Here is a 26,825-nt window from a genome sequence, read left to right as displayed (position 1 = left end):
CTGATGAACTCTTGGAAGTATTTAGCGGTGAATACCTTTGAGAAAACCGTGCAACTAAAAGGGAAAGAAAAGTTTTTTCAAGATTTCTCCCTGATTAGCGTGGCTTCTGGAATGATAGCCAAGGAACCTTCCAGCCTTGAAAGGAGGGCAGACTTGCACTGGAATCTCCAGAGCAGCCAATTTCAAGGTATTTCTGCTGATAAAGCAGAGGACTTTGTGGTATGTGCTAACACTGAAGGAAAGTAAGTGTGGAAGTTTCTTTCCTGATTTTTAGTGTTTCCCTAACATAATATCTTCTGTTTCAAGTCAAACTGTATTTGCCTTTGTCAGTGGAAAGGATGTGTTTGGTTAAAGAAGTGAGAAAAAACCCTCTTCCCTTTCAAAAAACAAACAAAAAAATTGAGGTCTTTTATGATTCGTCAAGAGCAGGGTGGAAAACACGTTTGATCGCTAAGGGGAAAACCTTTATAATGAAAAGACTCTCACTGTTAAGCTGGGATGAACATAATTTAGCTTTCTGTAAGAGTCTCAAAGTGTCCAGACTAAAGGTACAATTTCCTTGCTATTTCTCTTGAAGTATCTTTAAACAAGACAGCAGTGTTTATATGTGGGCTTTGCTCTAAGGAGAACTTCATGACTGTGAACTGTTGTTTCTGGATGCATTTAGACCCTCAAAGGCAGCTGTTTCCTCTGAAGGATGAGTCCGTATTCTCCAATGGGTTGAAGAGCAACTTTTCAATTCTTAGAAATGCTTTTTTGGATTTCAGAGAAATGACACTCTCTCTTTACACTCTTTTTCCCTTGGTGTTAAACTAAAGACATGCTTCATTTCCAAAAGAAAAAAAAAGTTCTTTATGGCTGTTCAAACATTGGCCACATACAGCAAGTGCTTGGCTGTATTTACTATGCAGAACAGGAAGGGTTGTTGAACTTGTTATTTCTGTTAATATGTGTTTTCTGTGTGCACATTCACCAAGTTGGATTACCAGGGCATGCTCTGCCCTGTTCACAGCCCTAGCACTGGAATGCAGTGGGAAGGGTGCTGCTGAGATGGGATTTCTTTGGTCTCGAGTGCACCTGGAATGTAAACAGTGCCACTGCATTTTGAGCTGCAATTACAGGTAAATTGCTTTTCTGTTTCCGGAAGATGTGGTTGAAGCAGAGAAATGAATGCATTGTTGACATTTAGCAGATTGAGGGATGAGAGGAGTGGATTTTTATTTTATTAAACAAGCCTTTGAAAATCTTGTGTGAACTGGTCTAGACAGAAGACTTTTTGGTCAAGTGTAGTTCTCCTTCATGCTCTGCATTTACACTGAGGCATCTAGCTCGCTTCTGGTGTATCTTTTCAACTTCTAGTCCGCCAGTGCTATCCCAGAAAGCGTGGGTGCCTGGTTGGAAGAGCTGTGATTTCAGCCACGTCCCTCACCAGAGTTTTTTAGAAGGGATAAAGCACATTCTCTTGGAGACTGCACTAAAGCAGTTAAGTAAACTGCATTACTGTGTTATTCAGTGTTGCTTGCTTTTTTTCCTTTTTACCTCTCCCATTCAATCCATATCCACCATTTTTACCATCCAAAACTATTTGCAGTTTCCATGTCTTAGTCTGTTCTGTAGTGACTGTTTTTCCTTCTTTTAGGCTAGCTGTTCTTGCAGTATTTCTCTTCCGATCAGGTTTGTCTGAATGTAGCCCTTGAAGTTTGGCTGGTGTTTCTGCACTGTGGCTTCTTGGTGTGTTTTATCCAGCACTGCAAGACACCTGGGTGTTTGTCTGTTCCCGATGGTGGAATGGAGTCTCTATTGCACAGGTCTACAACTCAAGTGATTTCTTAGACATGCACTTCTGGCTGCTGTGCCAACTTCCCTCTCACTGTTTTCTCAAGCTGCTGTCTCAGTTGTGCCAGCACAGGTATATGAATGTTTGGCGAGCTTGATTGAAGTCAGAATAGATCATTCTTTTAGTGGAGTTTCTAATCCAGATCAGTTTTGCAGTGTTGTAAGCTGTATCATCTTGCAGGTGGACACAGCTAAGAAGACTTCAGGATGAAAGGACATATCTGTTAATGCTGGCACTTCTCAGGTTTGCAGATTTACTGCACCAACAGGGAAAGAGCCTCGTTTGTGAGGATTCCTCATCATCCACTGCAGCATGCCTGGGCTTCAACCACACCTCAAGAAGGATATTGCCTATCTTGAGCGACAGGGCAAGGATAGAATTATAGGCGTGTCAGCCTAGCTTCAGTCCATGAGAAGGCTCATTTCTAGCCATGGTTGTACCCGTCCGTCTTCATCTCTGTCCTGGGCACGCTGTACAACTGCTGTAATTTATCTTCCTGTAAAGGGGGTGGCTAATGTGTTACGTAGTAGACCTTATCTACTAGGTTTCTCTTTTAAGATAGATTTTTCTGGTAACACAGTATCAGGCTAGAAGATTAGCCACGCAATAAGTCTTTCATGCTCATTGGGGAAATCTTGTGAACAGTGAGGGAGCTCAAAACCAGTTGAGTATCTTTAGATAGTTGTACTAATTGTGACAGACAAAGATACTTTTGGTCTTCAGGGTGGCTGCTTTACTTCTTCATGATACTCTAGGTATCCTTGGATGAAGGAGGTACATAAAACAATGCTTTAAAAACTATATAAGTAGCCCTTTGACATTTTACTGAAAAAATCTGGATCTTCAGCAGCTCTTGTTCTAGAATTCAGCTATACAGGGTTGGGTCCAAAGAGACGCCAGGAATTTGCAAGTGATCTGAGGGTAAGGAGTATCAAGTTCTGGATGTTAACCTTCCAGAAAACTAAACATTTAAAATATTTTGAAAGCACTAAAGTTTATTTACGAAGGTGTAGCAGTGTGCAGTAGAATCAGAAGAGTGCTAGCACAGTCAAAGGGACTAGAAAACATGGCTCTACCAGTTCTGCACTGTGTGGTCTTTGTATGGCTTAAGTGTGAGAGATGCTGAGGCGCTCAGATTGCTTTGTTTGCTGAACTGATGATGTCTCAGGGCTTGCAGAAAATGCTAGGAACTTGAATAACGTGACTTTGGGCTACTGTTTCAGTATCTACTTGTTCACTGACAGGGTTCCTATTCACCTGACTTTCAGGCTCAACTTTGTCATGTGGTGTACAAACATCCACTGGATCACTGCTGGAGACAGTGAGAGAGAGAAAAAAAGTTAACATGATTATGAGAAAAAGGGGATATGGCATTTGGGGTTCAAATGTCAGGCATAGCATCATCAGAGGACACTCAAACCTGAGTGTCATGAAGGCATTCTGGACTTCCATAGAACTTTTAAATCTAACTTGCCCTAAACCTTTGCAGCTTACTTTTGTTTTGCTCTTGAAACTCTGCATATATCTATATCTATATAAAATCAGAAATGATAATATTTGATGTATAAATAGCACTTGACATATTTAAAGTACTTTACTAGCATTAACACTGTGCCCCTGTGTAGGAGGTGCTGCTTGAAGACAAGATGTCTTTTCTAGTGCAGAAGTCTTCCTTCCTTCTAAATACGGAAATTAGGTTTGTAGTCACTGTGGGAGCGTGTTATTCCAGCTTCAATTTATTCATAGTAGCACATCAGCTTTGTTAATTTACAAGCAAGCAGTTCATTTTCACTCATTTGCAGGATCACAGGATAGAATTGATGCATACTGAGGGAGCCTAGGGTATCATGGAGTGCTGGCATTGGTGGACAGAGGAAGGGCAACTGATGTTGTCTACTCGAACTTGTGCAAGGCCTTTGACATAGTCCTGCACCACGTCCTTATCTCTGAATTGGAGAGAGATGAATTTAAAGACTGTGCTATTAGGTGTAGATAAATAATTGGTTGGCTAGTTGTAGCCAGAGGATTGTTGTCAATGGCTCTATAATCAGGTGGAGACTGACCACAAGTGGTATCCCCTAGGAGTCCATCTTGGAACTCTTTAACATCTTTATCAGCGGCGAAGACAGTGGCAACAAGTGCACCCTCAGCAAGTTTGCTGATGACACCACGCTGAGCAGTACAGTTGACACAGCAGAAGGTTGTGCTATCCAGAGGGACTTGGACACGCTTAAAAAGTGGTCACATGAGTATTTAATGAGGTTTAACAAGGCCATAATGTGAGGTGTTGCACTTGGGTCAGGGCAACCCAGTTACAGGTACAGACTGTGAGAAGAACTCAGTGAGAGCAGCCCTGCAGGGAAGGACTTGGGCTCCTGATGAATGAGAAGCTGAGCCATCAGTGTGCCTTGCAGCCCAGGAGGCCAGTTGTATCCTGGGCTGCATCAACAGAAGGATGGCAAGCAGGGAACAGGGAGGGGATCGTCCCCCTTTGCTCTGCCCTTGTGAGGCCTTGTCTGAAGCACTGTGTCCAGGTCTGGGGTCCACAGTCCAGGAAGGATGTGGAAGCTGTTGGAGCAGGTCCAGAGGAGGACCACTAAGATGCTCAGAGGGCTGGAACACCTCTCCTGTAAGGAAACGTTGAGGAAGTTGGGCGTGTTTAGCTTGGAGAAGAGAAGGCTCCGGGACGACCTCATTGTGGCCTCCTAGAGCTTACAGGGAGGGGAACTGACTTTTTACACAGTCTTACAGTGATAGGAAAAGGAAGAATGGCTTTAAACTAAAAGAGAGGAGATTGAGGTTAGACGCTAGGAAATTTTTTTCACTTGGAGGGTGATGAGGCAGAGTTTGCTGACAGAAGCTGTGGATGACCCATCTCTGAAGGTATTCAAGGCCAGGTTGGGTGGGATACCGGGCAGATCTAGTGCTTGGCAACCCTGCCAGTGGCAGGGTGTTGGAACTAGGTGATATTTCAAGTTCCCTCCAACCTAAGCCATTTGGTGATTCTGTGTCTTTCAACCTTTCTCTGACCTGTCTTGATTTTCAGTAGCTTCCTAACTGTATTTTACTTCAAATTCTATTTTTGGATGCTTTTTCCTTCTAATTGAGGACAAATATTAACCTATTTTGCAAATTACCGTTTGAGTAACTGTGAGTTATGTGAACAAATGAGTGAAAACCAGTGCTATCCAGTTTTATGGCTATTTATGAAGTTTTATTTTTAATTTTTTTTGCCTCCACTTTTGAGTTAAAGGGAGGGAACAGATGACCTATCACCTGCTACTGATAGAAGATTTCTCTAAGGGCTTCCCATTCTCTTTTGCTCAGCTGTACTGGCCTATTTTATGTTTGGGGTGTAAATGTCGACTCTGCAAACCTAATTAAAGACAATGTGATTACAGTAAACAACACCCAGTTTACATATGGCTGTGTGACTTCACTGCAGCTGTGTGTTTAGATGAGTGTGATAACAGATGGGTGAAAACTGGTGGAAATTTGTATTCACATGGATACCATGTGTACACCCAAGGAAAAATCTTATTCTGGTGTAGATATCCACTGGAATCCAGCTCTCCTGCCAGGATTTCCAGCTGGGATGGGTTTGAAGCTCTAAGTTTGTCATCAAGATGTTCCTTACCTTTTTAGTTTTCACTGAAGAATCCCTCTGAGGAGCTTCCTGAGCTAAGAGGTGGTTGCAGTCTAGTCTGGAGAGGTTTCAGTTTTCTTTGGTGATGCTGAAGGTTGTTAGGTGTAAAGGAGTTGGACTTAATAACCTTATGGGTCCCTTTCAATTCGGAGTATTCTGTGGCATATCTCAGCAGGGTGTTTTACTGTCTGTGTGCAGTGGTCAAACAGTTACATGATTTCTTTGGAACCTTATGATCAAGCATTCTGCTCCACTCCTGTGGAAAACATCAGGCATACTTCTGGCAAGGCTACTTGCACTGTGACTACAAGACAGAGGATCTGTCACTCGGCCCAAAGTGTGATGGTGATGATGGCTTTGTTTGGTACTGTGAGCATCTCCACGTGGCTTGCAAGGCTGTCAGAAGCCCAGGAGTCTGGATGCCTTGTTTGTTACCCCATGGGAGTTAAAGACACTGGCCCAATTATGGCCGTAATGCCAAAGCAACTCTTGGAGATTATTTTTGTACAGTTTGGAAACAGCAGCCAGAGAAAACAAAGCTGTCATGCTGTTCGGGAACTTACTACGCTGTTTGTGTGCCTCAGTGTCCCAGCGTGAGTTTCTGTTGCTGAATGAACAGAACTGTTGTAGTGCTGGGTTATACTTGTTGCAGGTGTGATTCTAAATGTTCAATATTCAGATTGCCTGATATATAAATAATCAGAGAATCATAGAATGGCCTGGGTTGAAAAGGACCACAATGATCATCTAGTTTCAACCCCCCTGCTATGTACAGGGTCGCCAACCAGCAGACCAGGCTGCCCAGAGCCACATCCAGCCTGGCCTTGAATGCCTCCAGGGATGGGGCATCCACAACCTCCTTGGGCAACCTGTTCCAGTGCATCACCACCCTCTGAGTGAAAAACTTCCTCCAAATATCTAACCTAAATCTCCCCAATCTCAGCTTAAAACCATTCCCCCTTGTCCTGTCACTATCCACCCTTGTAAACATCTGTTCCCCCTCCTGTTTATTTGCTCCCTTCAAATATTAGAAGGCCGCAATGAGGTCTCCCTGCAGCCTTCTCTTCTCCAAGCTAAACAAACCCAGTTTCCTCAACCTTTCCTCATAGGAGAGGTGCTCCAACCCTCTGATCATCTTAGTGGCCCTCCTTTGGACCTGCCCCAAGAGCTCCATGTTCCTTCTGTGCTGGGGGCCCCAGGCCTGGACACAGTGCTCCAGATGGGGCCTCACAAGAGCTGAGTAGAGGGGGAAAATAAAGAAGTAAATAAGTGTAGGTGCTGTACTTTTCCCTTGCAGACTAGCCATTTCCCCGGCTTGACCACCCCATTTCTCTGTTTCTCCATTTTTTAATACAGACTTACTAGCATTTGGAATGAGCTCTCTAGAAAAAGAAATGACTCCCATGTTTGTTTCATATAAAGCATCACTGTTTCTTTTCTGGGTATACATATTAGTTTTTAGATGGTATTTTCAAACACTTCTCCACCTTGTACTGATACTACCATCTCTTTTTTTTGAGTTGCAATATATACTTCTGCTAATTTGTTTGCTTGCTGTGATACTAATTACCGGATCATAGCAATCATTGTGCCTTCCTGAAGTAGATAATCAAAATCTAAATGTTTGTATTGATTCTGCAACAGGTCTAGAACTGGTTTGATAATGTGAAAGGCATAGAAGCTTGCAAATCTGTCTTGCTTTTTCTGGGAATGAAAATACGTGGCTGCTGAAGTTCTTTTGAAATCTCAACCTGAAAACTAGAGTGGTTTTTAAGTATCTAGCTTGATTCTTTCCTGTGTAGATACTAATCATCTCAAATGCCCTATGCATTAGTGTTCTTGGTTGTTCACGATCATAAAAAAAATATACGTATTTTTAATTCCAAAGTCATTTCTTCTCACAGCAGGCATAACTGATTTTGTACTGCTATTTTCACTACCAACTGACAGCACAAGAAAAATGGGAAGGGATGGATTTCCATTAACAAATGCCTGCATCTTATGTACTCTGTTCTTTACAGTGATCAGTAAGCAATGAAAATGAATGAATCCCTATTGTCTGCATGTGTACAGGAAAGCTGGCAATATTCCCTTCACCTGAAAGCACCCCTGCCAAAATAGTATGCTTCACAAGCTGAGCATAGCTTGTCCTTTGGGTGAAGAAGAGGTTAAATTTTCCGCTGTCACTTCTGAGAGCTCTTGGTTTTGTTGTGTGTTTCCCTGGATACAGGCAACTGCTCTGCCTTATTTGCTAACTTAACACAAGGACCTATAAATAGAGGCAACAAACCAACTTAGTCAATTTTTGTACCCTGTCATCGATAACTCTAATTCAGCTCTAAAACCGCTCCCAGATCTGGTAAGAGACATTTACAACTTGCTGGTGAAGGCTGCAAGAAGCTCACTTGTACAGTATCTCTTAAGTTCTCCCCCGTTGATGATACAGTCGTCTGCAAGTATCTCATGTGCTTTGCTGCATTTGTCCATCTTCCTGCAAGCGTAGGTCCTGCAGAGGTGAGGATTTGGCAAGACTTCTGGTTGTGGAAGGAGCTGAAGAGAAGGGTACTGCTAAGGATGCTTTTGCTGATGCTTTCGGGGTCTGGGTGTTGGGCTTGTTGGTCCAGCTTCTAACTCAGACTCTAAGCTTAGTAAACACAGCTTGTGTTCTCCTTCTTACAGGCTTTCAACAATTCCTTTTTTTTTTTTTTTTTTTAACATTCCAGTGTGCATTCTGTTGCTGCTGGGACATTTTTCAGGAGTTGCAGTTGGATATGTGCAAGCTCACTCTCACCAAAAGCATGCTTCCAGTCCTACGTGTACCACCTTCCCCCTCTCTTCAGATTGAGTGCTTCGTTTTCTTTGCAGTTTTTTGCATACTTAATTTGCAGACTCAGTGTCTTAAATGATTTCTTTGGGATATAAAGTCATCAATTTGGGGAAACAGTGTCAAACCCCATCTGGCAACATCTGGCTCCTGTTACTTATGTCTTGATGTTCTCTGAAATGCTATGCAAGAAGCAGCATTTTGTGTATATGTCTTAGTATATGTCTGTAGTTAATGAGCATTTTCAATAGGTTGCATCCAGCTCAGAAGTGAAAGAGAACTGATTTTCTGAAAGAGGCATCTGGCGGCAGTGATAGCCCGTGCTCCTGCTGGGCATGGGGCTCAGCCCTGGCAGGACTCTGCTGCCCTGCAGCTTACTTTCTAGCAGGCTGTGAGGCAGCAACTTTGGTCCCCTGCTGACTTATTAATCTGGGTGAGAGCAGAACAGCCCAGCACATGGCACTGGAGAGATTGCTAATCCATCATCTTCTAACACGTTTGAATTTGATAATCCCAAATAATTGTCTCTTGCCTCATTTTATATGGGATTTGTTGGAGCTCAGGAAAAAATGAGTGGGGGACGTCAAGAGGCTGTGATGTGACCTGCTAAATCCTGACAATTCAGGCACTAAACAAGATGAGCATCTAAGACGTTTTTGCAGTTGTACATCGAATGATATATTTCTTTTTAATGGCCTGGTGCTGCTGTTTAGTATTTTGCTTTCATCCACAAATCTCTTTTTTATATTTTGCTTTTTACGTTGTTACTTTACACAGAAGGAATAGTGGCTTAATTGTGGTTAGATTCATAGAAGCCTACATATGTGATGATTTCTGAACCCATGCCAGTAAAGCTTCAGAAATTGTAGATATTTGTCCAAAACAGTAGTTTAAATTATTTAGTATTCTTAAGAAAGGCGCTGTCTGATTTATTGCTTAGTGTTTTGTGTAGAGTTTGACATGGTCACATTTTGAAGTCTGACTACAGAATTAATTTATTTACAAATACATATTGCATTTTACGGCTTGTAAGGAGTGTGTTTCTCTGTTCTAGGGCATAATACAGAAGATTGTGGACTGTCACAAAGTGAAAAATGTGGCCTGCTATGGGTTGCGACTCAGTCATCTGCAGTCTGAGGAGGTTCACTGGCTGCACCTGGACATGGGGGTATCCAATGTGAGAGAGAAATTTGAACTAGCACATCCTCCAGAAGAATGGAAGTAAGACCATAAATCTCTTCAGTGTCAAAATCATGTCATATGAGTGTTTGCCTTGTTATGAATGTTGGCTCTGTAATTTGCTTTATTAAGGAAGATCTTGTAGAAAAGGAAACAAGACTTGTCGCATCAGAGAGCTGTAAGTGGTGAAGTGTGCTTTTTGTTTTTAGAAGGGATTTCCTACAAACTGAGAAAAACAGATAAATTTAACTTGGGATTTAGAGGAGGCATAAAGTGGGAGCAGAAATCTGGCATTTGTCCTGAAAATCTGCAAAACCTGGGATACATTTAGTGAACCCTGTCTCAGGTTTTGTCATCCTTAAGGTTTTAGTACAGGAATCTTGGTGTTATCTCTGGTGTACGCACTCCTCTAAAAATTTTAAAAGATCCTATTACTTAAATGAAAACAAGAAGATACTGTTACACACTCACTGTATTTATGCAGACTAAACAGGAGAGTTGAAATTTGGAAAGGATGAAATACAGGAAGTAGATTGGTTTATCCATCTGCAGTTCTGAAATGTTTTAGTTATCAAACTAGTTGTTGGATAAGGAATTGAGGCCTGGAGCAATGAATGACATCTGCTTTTCTTCTGACGGGGATCTTCTTCAGTTATACCAGGATCAATGAAGAATGGAAGCATAACCACACATACATGTTTTTTGTATTTTCATAGCCTAGGTACATTTGCTGACCTATTTGCATGATACCAGTTAGGTCAGACCACTTCTTTCAACCAACTGTGGTCTGTTTAAGGTTGAGTTCTCTTCAGCTTTTTAGCAGAGCAAGCTGAAAAGAGACAAAGAGCAAAGTGAGGGTGCATGGTCAGGAGAGGATGTAGCGTGGAGAGGAAGATGGGAAAGATTCCCCACTTTGCTGGCAGAAAAATGAGAGGAAGAGTTTGCAGAAGGATGCAGTAGGTCACTAGAGAAGTGAGGGAGTTCTAAATACCAGGTGTAATGTTAAACTTGTGAGAATACCAAAACGTAGATTAAGTGCTACTATGGATTCAGTGCAGGTGGGCTGTGCCTATTTTTCTTTGTAATACATCCGTAACCACAATTTGTGCTAGTTTGCTATATTACTTTGAAGGCTATAAATACTGTCTGCTGCAGAATTATTGTAAGTAGTCTATACTTAATTCTTTGCAAATTGAGTTAGCATCTTATACTAACAGATGTCACAGTTTATAAATTCTCTTTAGTGTCCTGGCTTTATAATATCAAATAAATTAGAATTGTTGAAAACATGAATGTCAGAAACTTAATGAAGTTCTCTTCTACACATGTTAAGTTTTATTGTTTATGGGGTGTGCATCAACCTTTATACTTCCTTACAAGAGATGTTTCATTGATAGTACTGTGAAATACCATTTTGGAAGTGAGGAATTCCTGAATGAGTTCTGTGATAATTGTGCTGTGTATAAGATGTGAATTATTTATGTGGTGGAAATTTGTCACATAGTGCACAAGTGCCAATTCCATTTCTTACTACGTGGTACAGCTCACGTTCTACACATCGTAGAACTAAAGTTAATCGGTTTTAAAAGCAAAGTTAGATGATTGTTTTGAAGTTTGTGGATAGGAATTGTATAAAATACTCATGAAGGAGCTGTGATAAGATGTAAATTATTCAGTACCTTTCCAAGGCGTCGTTTTATGTGTTATCGGATCCATGCAGCTGACATACCTTTTAAACCCGTGGAGATTTGCTGTGTGTAATCAAAACATTGCTGTCATATTTGTAATACCATAAAAGAGTGTTTAAGATCAAATGACAGTGCTTGTAAAAATATTTAGATGAGTAAAGGGAGAGACGTCTTGGAATGACTCTTAAATTGAAAGCTTCCTATACTATTAATAATCCAATAAATGTCTCTTGTGAATTTTTTAATCATCTAAATTAAAAGGGCTTTGTATTCAGTGCTCAGAAATAAGATGGAGATGTTCTTTTGGACTTAACTAGGTGCTAGAAGATGCACTGATGATCAGTGGGATGTACTCAGGTTACCAGGGTAAAATCTGTCTGCAGTGTACGCAGCGTTTGTCTGGTGCTGTCCTATTTATAGTCCTTCAGAGGATGGCTTAGTGGCAGGGCACAGGGATATGACTGCTCCGGATGACACAGCTGTAGTTAGAGCTTAGGAAGAGTAAATATCAGTGGACATCAGGCCAGCAAAGTCACCCAGATTTCTGTCATTTCAAATTCTTTTTCTCTGGCAAGCAGTTGAGTTGCAGGAGCACACACAACTCGAGCTCTGCCAAACTACCAGTGGATAAACTCAGTTACGTGGCAAAAGACAAACAGGAAATCATTGCTTACTGGAAGTCCTTTCCGACCTTCATGTTTGCTTTTATATGTTATGTTAACCTCTTTCTTGCTTAAAGAGAAAAAGGACCATTTTGCACAGTTGAACTATTGTGTGTTTAAAAAAAATAATGAGGAGTCCTGGGCAATCCTGTCTTATCTTAAAGAGATGTCCAGGGTTTAGCACTACAACAGCATTGCATGATTTGAGCATAATTTCATGCAATTGCTTCAGAATAACTTTGATTATCCAAATACAGTTTGAGAGTTTGCTGAATTCCAGTAGCACTCGTACTGTCAGGTTTATCTTACTGCAGCATAAATTGTTAATTCTTTGTTAAGTATTATGTTGAATGAAGTCCTATAGACCTGCGTGTGCAAGTTGTTCCCAGATGACAGTTGAAATACAAATGAAACCCCAGTGGTGTTTTATGTGGAGATGATAAAGACCGGAGTACCTTTGATTTATTTGCTTCAGGTTTCCTCTTAGTGTTTATGTCAGCAAAGCAGACCTGGGCATGCATTAGACTCATCTTTTAATGAAGAAATTCCTCTTCACTTGTAGTATTATATTAATGATTGGATGTTTCAAAGGACACGAGAGTGAAACAGGAATGAATCTTCCTCTCTGACATGTATTCTTTATTCCTGTATAGCAGGTTGAAGTTGGAATAGCAGGATCTGGGAGTCTTAAATCAGTACATCAGCCCTGATTATTTTTGTTAAGGGTATTCCTTTACCAGCAATCACAGCAGCTATCCTATCTGTCCTTTATAAATGGTATATGTCAAAGCACCATTCCATTTACTGCCCTTTTTTTGGCCCCAAAGGGGGGAAAATTGAGAGATTCATGTAACAAATTATATTGCTTGGATCAGCTGTGTTCTGTATAGGGTAGAGATCTTCCTGTTCTGTGGTGAAGGTGCATAGGTAAAGCTGGTCCTTGTAACTGCATGTCATTCATACTTTGGCTGTAACAGTTAAAAGACACCCTTAAGGAAGCCCCAGTGCTTAGCTGTCCTGTGTTATAAATTCTCGTATCAACACAATGCCTCTGCACTGGCACAAAGGCCAGAAGACTCGTGGTGTGATTTAATGGGGCAACAAATAACCTCACAGCTCTCTTCTCCCTGGTCTTTCTTCTCCCCTTTCATCCTTCTAGTTATCCAGCCCTCTCCCTTTTCTTCCATGAGCCCTAATGCTAGTCTAATCCTTTAGCATCCTGATGCAGTTCATTAATCTCACACAAGGCTACTCTCTCCCATCTGTGTCCACCCTATTTCTTCCCATCTTCTCTTTTCTGGTTACTTTTCTGCTGATGCGAACTGAATCAGATCCTGCTGGATCTAAATTACATTGTTGGGATTGGTCTAATTATTTCTGCTGCTGCCCCTGAGGTGTCGAGACTTGGATCGTCCTTTCTTCTTCAGCTTCTGCCCAAGTGGTGCTTGTTGTTCCAAGAGAAGCTCCTGGAACTACTCATTGGTGTATGCTGTGCTGTGGACAGGACACTTAAACCATACAACTTTTTAACTAATGCCCATTGTTCTGAAGGTTGGAGTGGAAGACACAGTGTGTGCATGGAAGCACCTGTACCCCAGCACAGATACAGAGCAACAACTAGAATTGTAGTCTTCTGAATAGCGTTCTTATCAGACTTAAGGGAGGTGGACATCAATGACTTGCTCAGCAAGCAGATCTGTTTTGTGAGAAGGGTCTTCTCTCTTGTGTTGGCTGTGTTTCAAAAAGTATGTTTAGAGGATACTGAAAATCAAACCCATCCTTGAATTGCTCGTGGAAATCAGCTTCTTCATTCCCATAAGTGTAATCAGAGATTACAATATAAATAGGTAATGAAGGTCACTGTTGCTGTCCTGGCCAAGCTTTTTACCTTGCCTTATTTTTCTCATGAGATCCTAGAACCATAGAATTGCTAAGGTTGAAAAAGACCCACAGGATCACTCAGTCCAACCATCCACCCTTCACCAATGGTTCTCACTAAACCATGTCCCTCAACACAACATCCAAATGCTCTTTGAACACCACCAGGCTCGGTGACTCCACCACCTCTCTGGGCAGCCCATTCCAGTGCCTGACCACCCTTTCAGAGAAGTAGTATCTCCTAACATCCAGCCTGAACTTTCCCTGGTGCAGCTTGAAGCCATTCCCTCTAGTCCTATCACTAGTCACACGAGAGAAGAGGCTGACCCCTAGCTCACTACAACCTCCCTTCAGGTAGTTATAGAGAGCAATAATGTCTCCCCTGAGCCTCCTCTTCTCTAGACTGAACAATCCCAGCTCCTTCAGCCGCTCCTCATAAGGTCTGTGCTCCAGACCCCTCACCAGCTTTGTTGTCCTTCTCTGGACATGCTCCAGGGCCTTGATGTCTTTCTTACAGTGAGGGACCAAAAAAATCCTGTTGGAAAAAAGAGTGCTTCTCATGGCTCTTTAGTGAAGCACACCAAGTTCTGTAAAGGAAATACTGCTTTTCCCGTATTTTCTCATCTCTTTATGAAGGTGACAGTGAGCATGTGTTCCTTTGGAGATCTGAGATAAGTTCTGTATGCATCTCAAGGGGCCTGAACGATCTCTGGTTTTTGCTTGCAAGACAACAGGAAAATAGAAGAGATGGTACAGAGTGACATAACAGTGTTTAATCCCTTTGTTCTTTATACTTTGGATGACCAAATAAAAAGTTCTTATTCATTTGTGATAATTCAACCCTGTCTTCAGACATCATCATTAAATAAGGTGTCTAAAACGTGTTGTATCGTAATGCTCCCCTTCCAGGCAGTTGGAGGTTCCCTTGATCAAGCACTTGTGGTAGGTGATGCTTGCTTCTGCCAGACACCCAACCAGCCACTCTCTGAACAGGATGGGAAGAAAAGTACCTCTGTCCATAGCTTTATCATCTTAAAGACACTGCCACTCAATGGGTACAGTTTGGATTATAGTTAAAGTTGAGGTGAATAAGGAAATACCCCGTATGAATCATTGTGAAAGACCAGACTGACAGTCGTGAAATGGAAACACGGATCAGCAATAAAAGATGACTCTGTGCACCTTCTTAAGACAACTCTCAAAAAATTGCTCTCATTAAATATGACTTTGAGTTGTTTTTTCATTCATGCCTGGCTGTGTCCTCCATCTCTTTTATATCCTACAGCCTGAGGATTGTTTTACAAATGTTTCCTGTGCACAGGAAGGCTGAGTGTCCTTTTCCCTGTACTCTGACAAACCTTAATTCTAAATATTCCTAGCTGTATATATATATACAGGGTGTGTGCATGCGTTGATCATTTCTAAACGTCTTCCTTATTTTCAGGACATCTCACTAGATGATACATTGTCAGTGATTTCAGAGCAAGGAATCCCACAGCTTCTTTTTACAGCATGCTGTGTGGAGCTCCTAGTAAATTTTTATGACATCCCTATATGAACCTTGATTACCGACAGCCAAATTACTTGCTTAAAAGAAGTTCTTGTCTTACTGGAACTAAGAGATGTTGCAGTCTTTGCTCTTGCCATCTTTAGTAAATTGCTAAATATGCTTATTATGGGGAAGGGCTATGAAGAATTTTTTACTTGAGGTAATGCTGTGTTGACACAGTCAAAGGGATAAGTATGTTTACTGTCAGGATTTTATTCTAGGATTGTTTTTGAGGAGAAAGTGTGCAGAAGGTGTTGAACATCATTAGCTTTTTCTTCAGGACAAGGAGTGGTACTAAATGAAGCTCAAGGAAGGAAGGTTTAGATTAGATGTCAGGGGAAGTTCTTTACTATGAGAGTGGTGAGGTGCTGGAACAGTCTGCCCAGAGAGTCTGTGGATGCCCCGTCCCTGGAGGTGTTGGAGGTCAGGTTAGATGGGGCCCTGGGCAACCTGATCTAGTACCAGATCTGGAGGTTGGTGGCCCTGCATGTGGCGGGAGAGGTTGGAACTTGATGATCCTTAAGGTCCCTTCCAACCCAAGTCACTATATGATTCTAAATTTAGGATTTAGAAGTGGAAGCTTTGAGAAGGGATAGTGACGTGGTGTTGGTCATTGGAATAAAATGTGTGTTGGAATTATGGATAATTCCAAATCTCACTCATTTTGTATCGTTAGCTTGTAGAATGTGTTGGCCAGGTGGAAGACTGGTAAGACTGGTACATGCAGCTTTTGCATGCATCTTAATAATGAAGTAGGAAGTGGGAAATGTGTTTTTTTTTTTTTTTTTTTTAACAGATAAATCCCTTCTAAACCTTTGGAATAATTTGGAGTTGAATACTTCAGCACTTGATCTGAGAAGAAGTTGAGTCCTTTTCCTTGAGTAAGCCCCTGTTTTGTAGGATCTGTAGGATCTGGCTCCCTGCTGCCGCTTTCCCTTGGAGCAGTTTGATCTGTACAGGGATGTCATGCACAGGAAAAGGCCAGGGGGTCACACCTATGGCTGTGGCAGGTCACGTGCTGTCATTGCCTCACAGAGGGCACCCTTCCCATGGGTCTGCACCTAATAGCGTATCCGCTCTGGGTCCCGATGCTTCAGCCCTCAGTGAAGCTTTGGGAAGCATGAGGGCTTTAGGCTTTTATATGTAGGTCGTTTGAAAACGTGTTTATGAAATGTCAGGTACTGTCTGGTATAGTGCTCTCTGATTTAGTGTTCTGAGTGGTCAAAAGATAGAATTTTTACTCAGTTTTCAGTGTTTGTTTTGATTTTATCTGTATTTTGTACAACATTTGAAGACAGTCTGTAGTTGTGTTGAAGTCTTCGATATTATTCACGTTACCGGTTTAATTCTCTTTCTTGTTTTTCAGATATGAACTGAGAATTCGGTACCTGCCCAAAGGATTTCTAAACCAGTTCACTGAGGACAAACCAACTTTAAATTTTTTCTATCAGCAGGTATATTCAGTTATCAGTAACTTTCTGTTTTGCTGCCATCTGTTCGGTAGATTCCTTTGTTGTTTATGTGCATGATGTAGTGTTGCAGAAACAAAAAATTGGTAAAAATTAAGGTTTATATGTAAAGTAAAAAAGGGAACCCACAATGGTGTCTTTCTCCCTGAGTAGCGATGGGGGAATCTTTTCTGATAACTCTTCAGGTGTTGTCTCAGCTCAGATGACATTTACTGCTGTCTACCTGACCTTCTGTGTTTACTGCTTTATTAAATTGCGGAGTTCCTTTATTTCTTTTGCAGGTATAAATGAGGAAGTGATTTTACTACAACCATGGAATGTTTTTTCCAGATGTATTATTTAGGTTATGTTGTTGATTTAAGTTATCTTCTTACAGTTTGTCTTCTTGATGAGTAAAACTTGAATGGTAAAACTTTTGTAAATTAAACACTTTAGTATCCATTTTATACTCTTAAGATGTTGAATTGGCTTTATTCTGGGAAGCTCAGAGTAAAACTGGGTAATTATCTTTTAGAGCAGTTTGGACTTGAATCCTCTAACTTGAGGAAACCATGCAGCTCTGAGTATTCAAACTTCTTTTCTTATTTGCTACATTAGGTGGTTTTTTTTTCAGTTTGTGGGTGGTGTGATGTGGTTCTTCATACACTGAAATGTCAGTGCTTAACAGTATTTCTTAGTAAATTTTTAAGTTACTGGAAGGAGGAATGCATAATCATGCCATAGAAAGCTGGGGCTCTTCAGCCTGGAGAAGGGAAGGGTCAGGGGGGACCTTATAGTGGCCTTCCAGTACCTGAAGAGGGCTTACAGGAAAGCTGGGGAGGGACTTTTTATAAGGGTAGGTAGTGACAGGACAAGGAGAAATGGTTTTAAACTGTAAGAGAGTAGATTTAGACTAGATATTAGGAAGAAATTCCTCACTATGAGGGTGGTGAGACACTAGAACAGGATACCCAGTGAGGTTGTGAATGCCCTCTCCCTGGGAGCCTTCAAGGCCAGGCTGGATGGGGCTTTGAACAACCTGGTCTAGTGGGAGATATTCCTACCTATAGCAGGAGGGAAGAGTTCCGGAGAGCTCCTTGGGTTGCTCCCCTTCTTTTTCAGGAAGCTGTTACTATAGTTTGACAAAGCTCACCCAGCAGTCACAGCTCAAATCTGGGTGAGAACACATGGTTACATTCGTTTTGTTCTTTCGTTTGTTTTCTTTCTGATTCCTATGGTATTAAAGATTCTAGGAAGGGAAGCAGCTAGGTCTTTTTAGCCCCTTGAGATATACTTTTTTTTTCCTTATTTCCTTGCATTTTCCTTTTTTTTTTCCATATATATAAAGATTTGTTTTATTTGCAAACAGTGGCACTACAATCCTAAAGCTTCTTCTCACGCGTGCCTCACTATTTCTTTCAGTGAGGAATTGAGAATGCCAGAGCAGTGCTTACAGCACTTTTTGACAAATATACTCTTATTAAACTCTTATTAAATTGGAGGAATCAGGTACAGGTGTCTGAACGTAGCAGGAAGGCTTATGAAGATATATAGGAACTGATATGCAAAGAAGACAGCTGAGTGTATCTGATGATGCCCCAAATCCCAGTTTTATTATAAAATGAATATCAGGGATTCTTGTCTCCTTTCTCTGCACACCTTACAAGTACTTTCTCTTCTCTTCCCTTCTCCGTGTTATCATGAAGCATTTCTAAATGCAGTTCTTAAAAAGCCACAGCTATTCTTTATGGGGTCCTATGAGGTATTTGGGTCTCTGTTGTCATGGAAATCAAGTGCATAAGTTTCAGAGCTGGTACACTGTCCCTGGCTCTGTTTTGCTCTGTAATTCTCATTTGGCTTCTTGAGTAAATTAGGACAGTTACATCTATCTGGTAATATAAGCTCACTGGCTTATAAAAAGAAAGCAGGAAAAGGTTTTGAGAAATAATACTGCAGCGTAAAGCAAACCTAGAACAGGGAGGGATATGGAAATAATCTTCCACTTTCTTTGTCTCGTTGTCATTGCTGCATTTTAGCCTTTTTTGCTAACCACAGCTCATCCTTCGCAGTCAGTGTGCAGTCAGGCACAGCATGTTGTGTATAGGCAAGAACAATGAAATGCACGTATAAATCCTATGTGCATACACAGATACTATGAGGTTTTTGCACAGAAATAACTACGTTAGAGATAATGAACACAGAACTCAGTTACAGAATTTAAAACAAGCAAACAAAAGCAGTAACAACGATAGATTCAAAGTGGCTTTTTTTGGATGTAAAAGTCAGCTACGTTCTGTGTTGTACGTGAGGAAAAAGGATTTTGAGGACCAGATGCTGCCCATGACTAAATCTTTGTTTTCAAGATGTGTCTGAGGACCCGTTACTGTCTTAATGACATCTAAGCACATGTTGTTTGGCTGATTAAAAATGTACAGTGTCAAATTAAGGAGGTCTTGGGGAAGGAAAATGGGTGTGGTGATTTGGTCACCTGTGAAATGTCCGTGGATTTTGGAAATGGTGAAATGATTTTCCTGAGTTTTAATTGCAGAGCAGCACTGTTGTTGAAAAGCGGAAAGTTTGGGTAAGATTGAATCCCCAAGTGACCCATCATCTTTCACAGAAGCACAGTAAAAATAGTGAAATATTACCTTAGTCACTGTCAGCAGGCATGTTTTATTCATGCAGCTAAACCCAGCCATGGTTACCAGGCTTTTGAACTGAAAACTGGGAAACTGGCACACATTTATAACTCTGCATGCATGACTACTCCCATTCACTTCAGTACATGCATTGCCCTGTATGAATCTATGCAAACATGTAAGTCTTCTCTTGTTTATTGTTATTATTTTCGTATTAAGCTTGTACTTAATATGTGCTTTTTTTTTTTCTTGTTTTTGACTATTTGAAGGATGCTGTGACCTTTCTTTGTCTTACATATTCTTTATTGAACCAGTCAGGAACCTGAGACCAGAGCAGTCTGTGGTTTGCAATCAGTGGCAGTCATTCAGCCAGCTGCAGTGGGCGTAATCACTTCTAATTGGGAGTATAAAAGCAGGGCACTTAATGAGACCTTTTGCAGGAGTGCCTCTGGTCTGCAAGCTGTACAGCAAATGGTTCAGATCAATATGTGGGGGGAAGCCTTGAAACTTGTTTGTAACGTCAGAGTTACAAACATGCTAATCCCATGCAGTCAAATGAACACTGATAGCTTGCAGTTTGTCAACACTTCTGTTTTTCAGGCTGCTCAGCTTTGAGACTGGAAATAGAGAACAGTGATGCTGTGGTCATGGTCAGGACTCACCATCTTATTACCTACTTGAGAGTCCTGTTCGAAAGAATCATTCTAGAACTTAAACCTTTTTTGCTCGTCTGTTCAGAAGGTGGCACAGGTAGTGGAGGTGGTGGTCTGTGGTGGTCTCTTCGTTCTTCTACTTAATGAAAAAGAAATTTTAGTTGGTGATATTGCATTGACTATACTGTTCCCTTGAGTACTGCTTGCAATTTCACCCAAATTAGGCAAATGGGATTGCACATAGTGGTGTTTGCACAGCCTGCAAATGCTTACTGTGTTGCCTTCATATGCAAGTCTTCATTGAAAGTTGTGTCCTGTTGTATTAGATAGTCCAGTATGAAACAACTTTAATCTCACCCAAGAACCTTTAAACAGAGTGTGCACGAGATTGATGAGGAAAACTATTGTAAATGAATTTTTATCAGTATGTAATTTCCTTATTGCTTAGAAACACAGAATGGCCTGGGTTGAAAGAGACCATAATGATCATTGAGTTTCAACCCCCCTGCTATGTGCAGGGTCACCAACCACCAGACCAGGCTGCCCAGAGCCACATCCAGCCTGGCCTTGAATGCCTCCAGGGATGGGGCATCCACAACCCCCTTGGGCAACCTGTTCCAGTGCATCACCACCCTCTGAGTGAAAAATTTCCTAATATCTAAGCTAAAACTCCCCTGTCTTAGTTTAAAACTATTTCCCCTTGTTCTATCACTGTCCACCCCTGTACACAGCTGTTCCCCCTCCTGTTCATACACTCCCTTCAAATATTAGAAGGCTGCAATGAGGTCTCCCCTGAGCCTTCTCTAAGCTAAACAAGCCCAGTTCCCTCAACCTTTCTTCATAGGAGAGGTGCTCCAGCCCTCTTCCCAGAAGAATAAAGATAGCGATATGATTTAGGCTATATAGGCTTCAGGATAAACAAAGTGTAAAAGGAAAGATTAAAATTGGAATTTTTGTCAAGTTAGGACAACTCTGTCACGTTTTTCTTGAACTTCCTGGAGCATTTTGGTTTGCTTTAAAAAAAAAAAGTGTTGGTGGAATCCCTAGCAGGTGTCGTCTTCTCTCTCTGTTCCAGTGTGAGTGCTTTTGGGAGGTGGAAGTGAAGGATACAGGCTTAATAGCAGAGTGAAGAATGAAGGCTGGATCTCACATCAAGATAGAATACAGATTTTTAAAACATTCATGTAATTAGAATCAGATGTAAGCTACTTGAATTGCCTGCCTTTTAGTGTGGGACAAGAGCCTGCACACATTTATCCTTGAATAACACGTTAGCTTATAGTAATTGGAGATGAAACAGCAATAAGCATCTGCATGGGAGTGGGGGGTAAGCAACTCTTGGGCATCAGCTGTTCCATAATTGCTACCTTGTGCCTTGAACAGGAGATTTCAAAAGTAACTTTGGGGGTTTTTAGTTCATGGAGAAGAAGGAAAGGTCATTTTTATCAATGTAGAATTTTTCTCTATGCTGCCTCTTTTAGCTTGTATACTTCCAGCTCCAGTCCATTTATCTACTAAAGAAGACTTTTGCCCACGTTTTGGTTTTGCTATTTAAATGAGACAAGGTTTATGTAATGCAGGAGGAGGAATTGCAAGCGGAGATTGAAAGAGCTTGAAGTTAGGGCAGGTAAATGATGTTCTGGAAAAACTGAGCTGAATTCTGTCTGTAGAAATCCCATGTTTCCCCAGGTCAGTAGAGTGCAGGTGTATTTTCATTAGAAATTATCTGCTTTTTTAAAGAAAAGAAAAAAGTTTTGTGTGCTAAACTAAAATGAGGCAGTTTCTGGTAGGCAGTGGGACTTCTGTTTCTGTGAAGATAACAACAGGTAAAATGCATTTCCCTAAATGAAAATTCACTCCTGTTTTATGCTAGAGAAATATATCATGCAAACAGAATACCTTTTTTATAACACTGTTCCTGAACATGTAGGAAGTTGTAAGTCAAGGAAGTACTATAATAGTGATTTAAGTTTTATAAGGCTTTGGTGCTTGAGATATAATTTGAAGTACAGGCTGGGAATTAGACTCTTTAACCTAATTAAATAACAGCGTCTCATGCTGTAATAAAAATAGAAGACCTAAAGCAAATGACTTTGGTAGCTACAGCTTGGAAGAAGATCAAGGACATAGGAGGAAAAGCATGTGCTTTTCCTGATATTTGCAGCTTGTGAGAAATAAAATCCTTCAAGAAGAGTTAATGGTTGACACACAAACTGTGCCCTAAAGCGAAATGGTAATAAATGTAAGAATTGCAACTGCTTAAAAAGTGAAAAAATACATCTAACTGAGCATCACCTGTCTACTTTTTACAGCTTGTGAAAGTAATTAAAAGTGAGGTACCCTTTGTAGGGGTCATTTCTTGAAAGGGCTGAAATTCACAGTTCCTCCCAAAGTATTGTTTTTAACTATAAACCTTGCTTTACAGCTTCAGAACTGTGCTGATGTTCTTGGAGGTGGTGCTGCGTGTGCAGATGTCACTGCTTCTGCATCTTCCAAACATTGTGTGTCACACAGTGCTTCCTGGGAGCAGTGTTCTGTGCCAGGAATGTAAAGCATAGTGGTGTTCCCAAATACTTCTTCCATAGTCAAACCTGGTCCAAAGGAAAGCAGCTGCTTTGATTTTTAAATTCCCACCTGTCAGCAGAAGTGGTGAAAATAGTGCTTGTGTGGGCTTTCTTTCAGTCATGGGTGAGTGACTGTTAACTCAGGACCATAAGTGTGAAATACTCAGCACGGGTTTTCATGTATTGATGCCTGTGTTATTCTGATGAGTGTGTAACATACGTCAGGGAAGCAAAATGCAAATCACATTGATCCTTGGACTCATTTGATCTGGAAAAGCAAAACCCTGTGTCAGAAGGAGGAGTATAAAATTAGCTGCTAAGCGAGGCACGCTTAGTAGGTTGAGCACTATATGGTTCCCAAGTGTATAGTCCTACTTTGTGGAGGATGTAAGAAGCAGCAGTGTATATTGCAGTGACATCTGGAGATCAGCCCACTCTGACAGAAGGGATCATTTTTAGCCATTCTGTCCCAAACAATGCCTTGCCAGAAGTTGATTTTTTTCTCCCTATCTCTAATGCCCTTATTATTAACATAGGAGCTTCCAAAATTGGAGATGTCAAAGATCACCTCCAGATAATGTAGAGCGTGTGACCTTGGAAGATGGAGAGGAGGAGCAGCTGAGGGCAGATGGCAAATTAATGTTATCCCAATATTGAATCTGTGCTTTTAACTGCACAAGAAAAAGCTGAAGCCTTAATTTGCTCTAATGTAGATTTAGTTCCTATAATAGGTGTAATATTATCAGATGGGTAAATAGGGGTGGAGAGCTACCACGTGTTTTCATCCTGTGCATGTTTTAAATACTACCATTTTGATCATTGAGGTGGCTCCTAAAAATGCTGACATTAAAAGGATGCTTTGAACTTTTGTGCCTATGGTACTTCATTCCAAGCAGGAGAGGAATGGGTCTTGTAGGATAAATTTTACATAAGGTTTATGAAGTGATAGTGGAGTGGGTTGGGACTTTCATGTTTCAAGGCTACAACTTTTTGGCAGTCTGTTCAACTCTGCAAAACAGGTTACAGCAGAAAGCATAGAATATTTGAGAGGATTATGTCTGGTAGGAAGATCTGTAACATGGATCGTGGTGGATTTGCATGCAGTACTTGCAGTAAGTAGAAAGCAAAACGCAATCTGAACATGTGCACAGAGTAATTTTATTAATTTTAAGTGTGAGGTTTCAGGGAAAGCACATGTGCTTAAGTCATTGACTTGGTCATTTAACTACTTGCTTTTCAGAGTGATTCACTGGGACACCTTGGGATTTCTTTAGGAGGAAGTTTTTCACTCTCAGAGGGTGGTAATGCACTGGAACAGGTTGCCCAAGGAGGCTGTGGATGCCCCATCCCTGGAAGCATTCAAGGCCAGGCTGGATGTGACTCTGGGCAGCCTGGTCTGGTGGTTAGCGACCCTGCACATAGTAGAAGGGTTGAAACTCCATGATCACTGTGGTCCTTTTCAACCCAGGCCATTCTCTGATTCTGTGACACCTGGACTTGAATGCGTTCAGATAGGAGAAACTTGTGTCAGGTGCTAGAACACACCTGAGCTGTTAAATAGGAGAACAAATGAGTATTGTAAATGGAGTCGGGGGAGGAGGAGAGTTGTATTTGTTAATATAAATGTGACAAACCAACCACAGTTACGTCATTTTTGAATGTGAAAGATAAAAAACACCATCTGAAAATCTGTGGATGGAGCACAGTGTGTAAGGAGAAAGTGAAGTGTAAACCTTTGTCTTCCATGCCTTGTTAAGCTACTTAGATGGCAATTCTTCCGCATCTTAGTAAATGGGAGTACAGAAGGATTGTCATTTGCTTATCTAAATTGCTGTGTTGTGACAGGGTTTTCTTTTGATTCTGTTTTTAACTCTTTGGAGAGTCCTTCACCGCTGAAGTGCTGTTTAAAAGCATTTCCAAAGCAATGCCCATATGGAAAAAAATAAAAATGAGACCTGTAAGTTGTGTAAGTAGGTCACAGATAGTGAAAGTAAAGCAAGAGAAATAGATTGCTTATTTTTAAACTGTTCTCCTGAAAAATTGGATATAATCCTGTGGGAAATTCCTTGGTAACATTAAATTAGGTGGGAAAGCCAGCACAGAGGCTAATACTGGTACTGAGACACCATTTGATAGAATTGTTGCTAAAGAATTTCCACAGTGTTTATGTCTGAAAACAAAACTTAATAGAAAGTTTGATAATTGTGTTTAATATGTATATTTTGGTATATAAATTTAAACCAAAATATGTTTTTAAGACAGAATAAAAAGGCTTTTTTAAATCCCTGAACTCGTGGAAAGAATTTGGTACTCAGTTCAAAATGATTTTACTCTTCTTCTTAATAAAGAAGTTTAAATCCCACATTGTGTTTTTGTGAACTGCACTGGCAGGATGGCTCATCAGCCCGAGTGAGTGCTTTTCTGAAGTACTGCAGCTGCATTAAGAAAACTTGTGTGCAGAAAAATGAAGCAGATGGCTTCTGAAAGTAGCAGCTGGTATACAAAATATGAGGCCTGTGGTAGATTTCTTCTTAGATCATGTGTTCTAGCACAGGGCTATTCTCTGATTTCTTCATCTTCACAAACGTGGGCTTTCCCCCATCTCCAGTTTTTATTTTAAATTGTAGCAGCTGGAACCATTCATAGCTAGCCATTGATATGGCTGTCAGAGTGCTCGTTATTTCTTAGTGAATTTTGAAAGTTACAAGTTAGATAATCAGCAATTTTCCTTTCAAGTAAAAGAAGAAATATTTTAAAAAGTCTGACATCAGAAGGGAAACTGGTCCAGTGCAACTGGCCTTTTGTTTGCGTGTAAGTCTTCCTTGTGGAAAAAGCTTATTAGTTCATGGTTCACCTCCTTCTCTTATGACTTAACTGTGTCTCTGAACTTGTATTATTCGGAAGACTTGATGTTTTTGTTCTGGCCAACCAGTGATGAATAGTGATGAAAAACAAGCATTGGTGAGAATAGAAGGTAAATACTGGTCAAAAAAGGGTATTAATATGTCAACATAATACATTGTGGCATAGATTTTTTTTTTTTGACTTTGCCATTCTTTCAACCCAAACCATTCTATGATTCTTGTATTTCAATGTTAGTTTCCTTTCTAACCATATATTTTTTGAACAAGCAGCGTGTGTTGTGGGCTGATGGTTTTGTTCCACATTTTATCAAGGCATATGAAAGACACTTTTCCTACCCTGAGAAGTGCATTTCTGCTTGGCATTCATAGTTTTCATATACTGCATCCCTTAGTTGCAGTAGTCTGTAGTTATCATGACCAAGAGATTAATGACAAGTATGAAGCTTAGGCTGTACTTCAGTTCTTATTCATCAACCCAGGTGGGCAAATACAAGTACAGTTACTTCAGTACTCATAAAGAATCACAGAATCATAGAATGACTTGGGTTGGAAGGGATCTCAAGGATCATGAAGCTCCAACCCCTCTGCTGCATGCAGGGCTACCAACCTCCAAATTTAATACTAGACCAGGGTGCCCAGGGCCCCATCCAGCCTGGCCTTGAACACCTCCAGGGACGGGGCATCCACAGCCTCTCTGGGCAGCCTGTTCCAGCACCTCACCACTCTCATAGTAATGAACTTCCACATGATATCCAACCTGAGTCTTCCCTCTTTCACCAGAAAACCATTTCCCCTTGTTCTGCTATTATCTACGCTTGTGTGAAGAGTTGGCTCCCCACCTGTTTATAGGCTCCCTTAATATGGTAGTACTCATAGACTCCTTGTATATGGTAGGCTTCTTTATATATGGTAGTACTCATCTGGAAGCGTGAAATAGATTGGTGCTGGATCATCTTGTTTGAGGTAGGTGGTGTAGGTACTGTAACTCCAGGTGGTGAGTGTTGCTGCGTTGCTTCTTCTTCTTTGGGCAGTTGTTTTGTTTGTTTGTTTGTTTGCTTTTTTTGTTTGTTTGTTTTTGAGTGTTTTTTTGAATACTACATTTGAGAGACATTTATATAAACTGATATTCCCTTACAAACCAGCTATGTCATATTTTTCTGATTTGGACTTTAGGAGATCTTGTTTTGAACACTGATCTGGAGTCATCCTCCCTCTTCATATACTTTTGAGTCAGTAATAAAAAAGAAAAACTTGTCAAGTTCTTCAGGTGTGTCAACAGTTAAGGTTCTGTGTCTGCTTATTTATATATTCAGGATTTAGCACTTCAGAATAAGCCCTTTTTTCTCTTAAACAGATGAAATAAATTCTCAATTTTCGATATCTATATTAACAAG

General features: G+C 40.8%; 1 protein-coding gene across 39 annotated transcripts in view; it reads left to right on the top strand.

Annotated features, from left to right (window-relative positions):
• The window catches only part of PTK2 (protein tyrosine kinase 2), a 198,236-nt gene that overhangs the window by 82,239 nt on the left and 89,172 nt on the right, over positions 1-26,825 (top strand). For all 39 annotated transcript variants that reach the window (NM_001396554.1, NM_001396552.1, XM_046919359.1 and 36 more), the window contains 2 exons: positions 9,362-9,528; positions 16,630-16,717. In NM_001396554.1, the coding sequence (NP_001383483.1) occupies positions 9,362-9,528; positions 16,630-16,717 (255 nt within the window). The remainder of the gene's footprint in view (positions 1-9,361; positions 9,529-16,629; positions 16,718-26,825) is intronic.

The sequence above is a fragment of the Gallus gallus genome, chromosome 2 (assembly GCF_016699485.2).
Source record: "Gallus gallus isolate bGalGal1 chromosome 2, bGalGal1.mat.broiler.GRCg7b, whole genome shotgun sequence".
Lineage (NCBI taxonomy): Eukaryota > Metazoa > Chordata > Aves > Galliformes > Phasianidae > Gallus > Gallus gallus.
The sequence above is the reverse complement of the archived record's forward strand: the minus strand, read 5'-3'. Positions and strand labels throughout refer to the sequence as shown.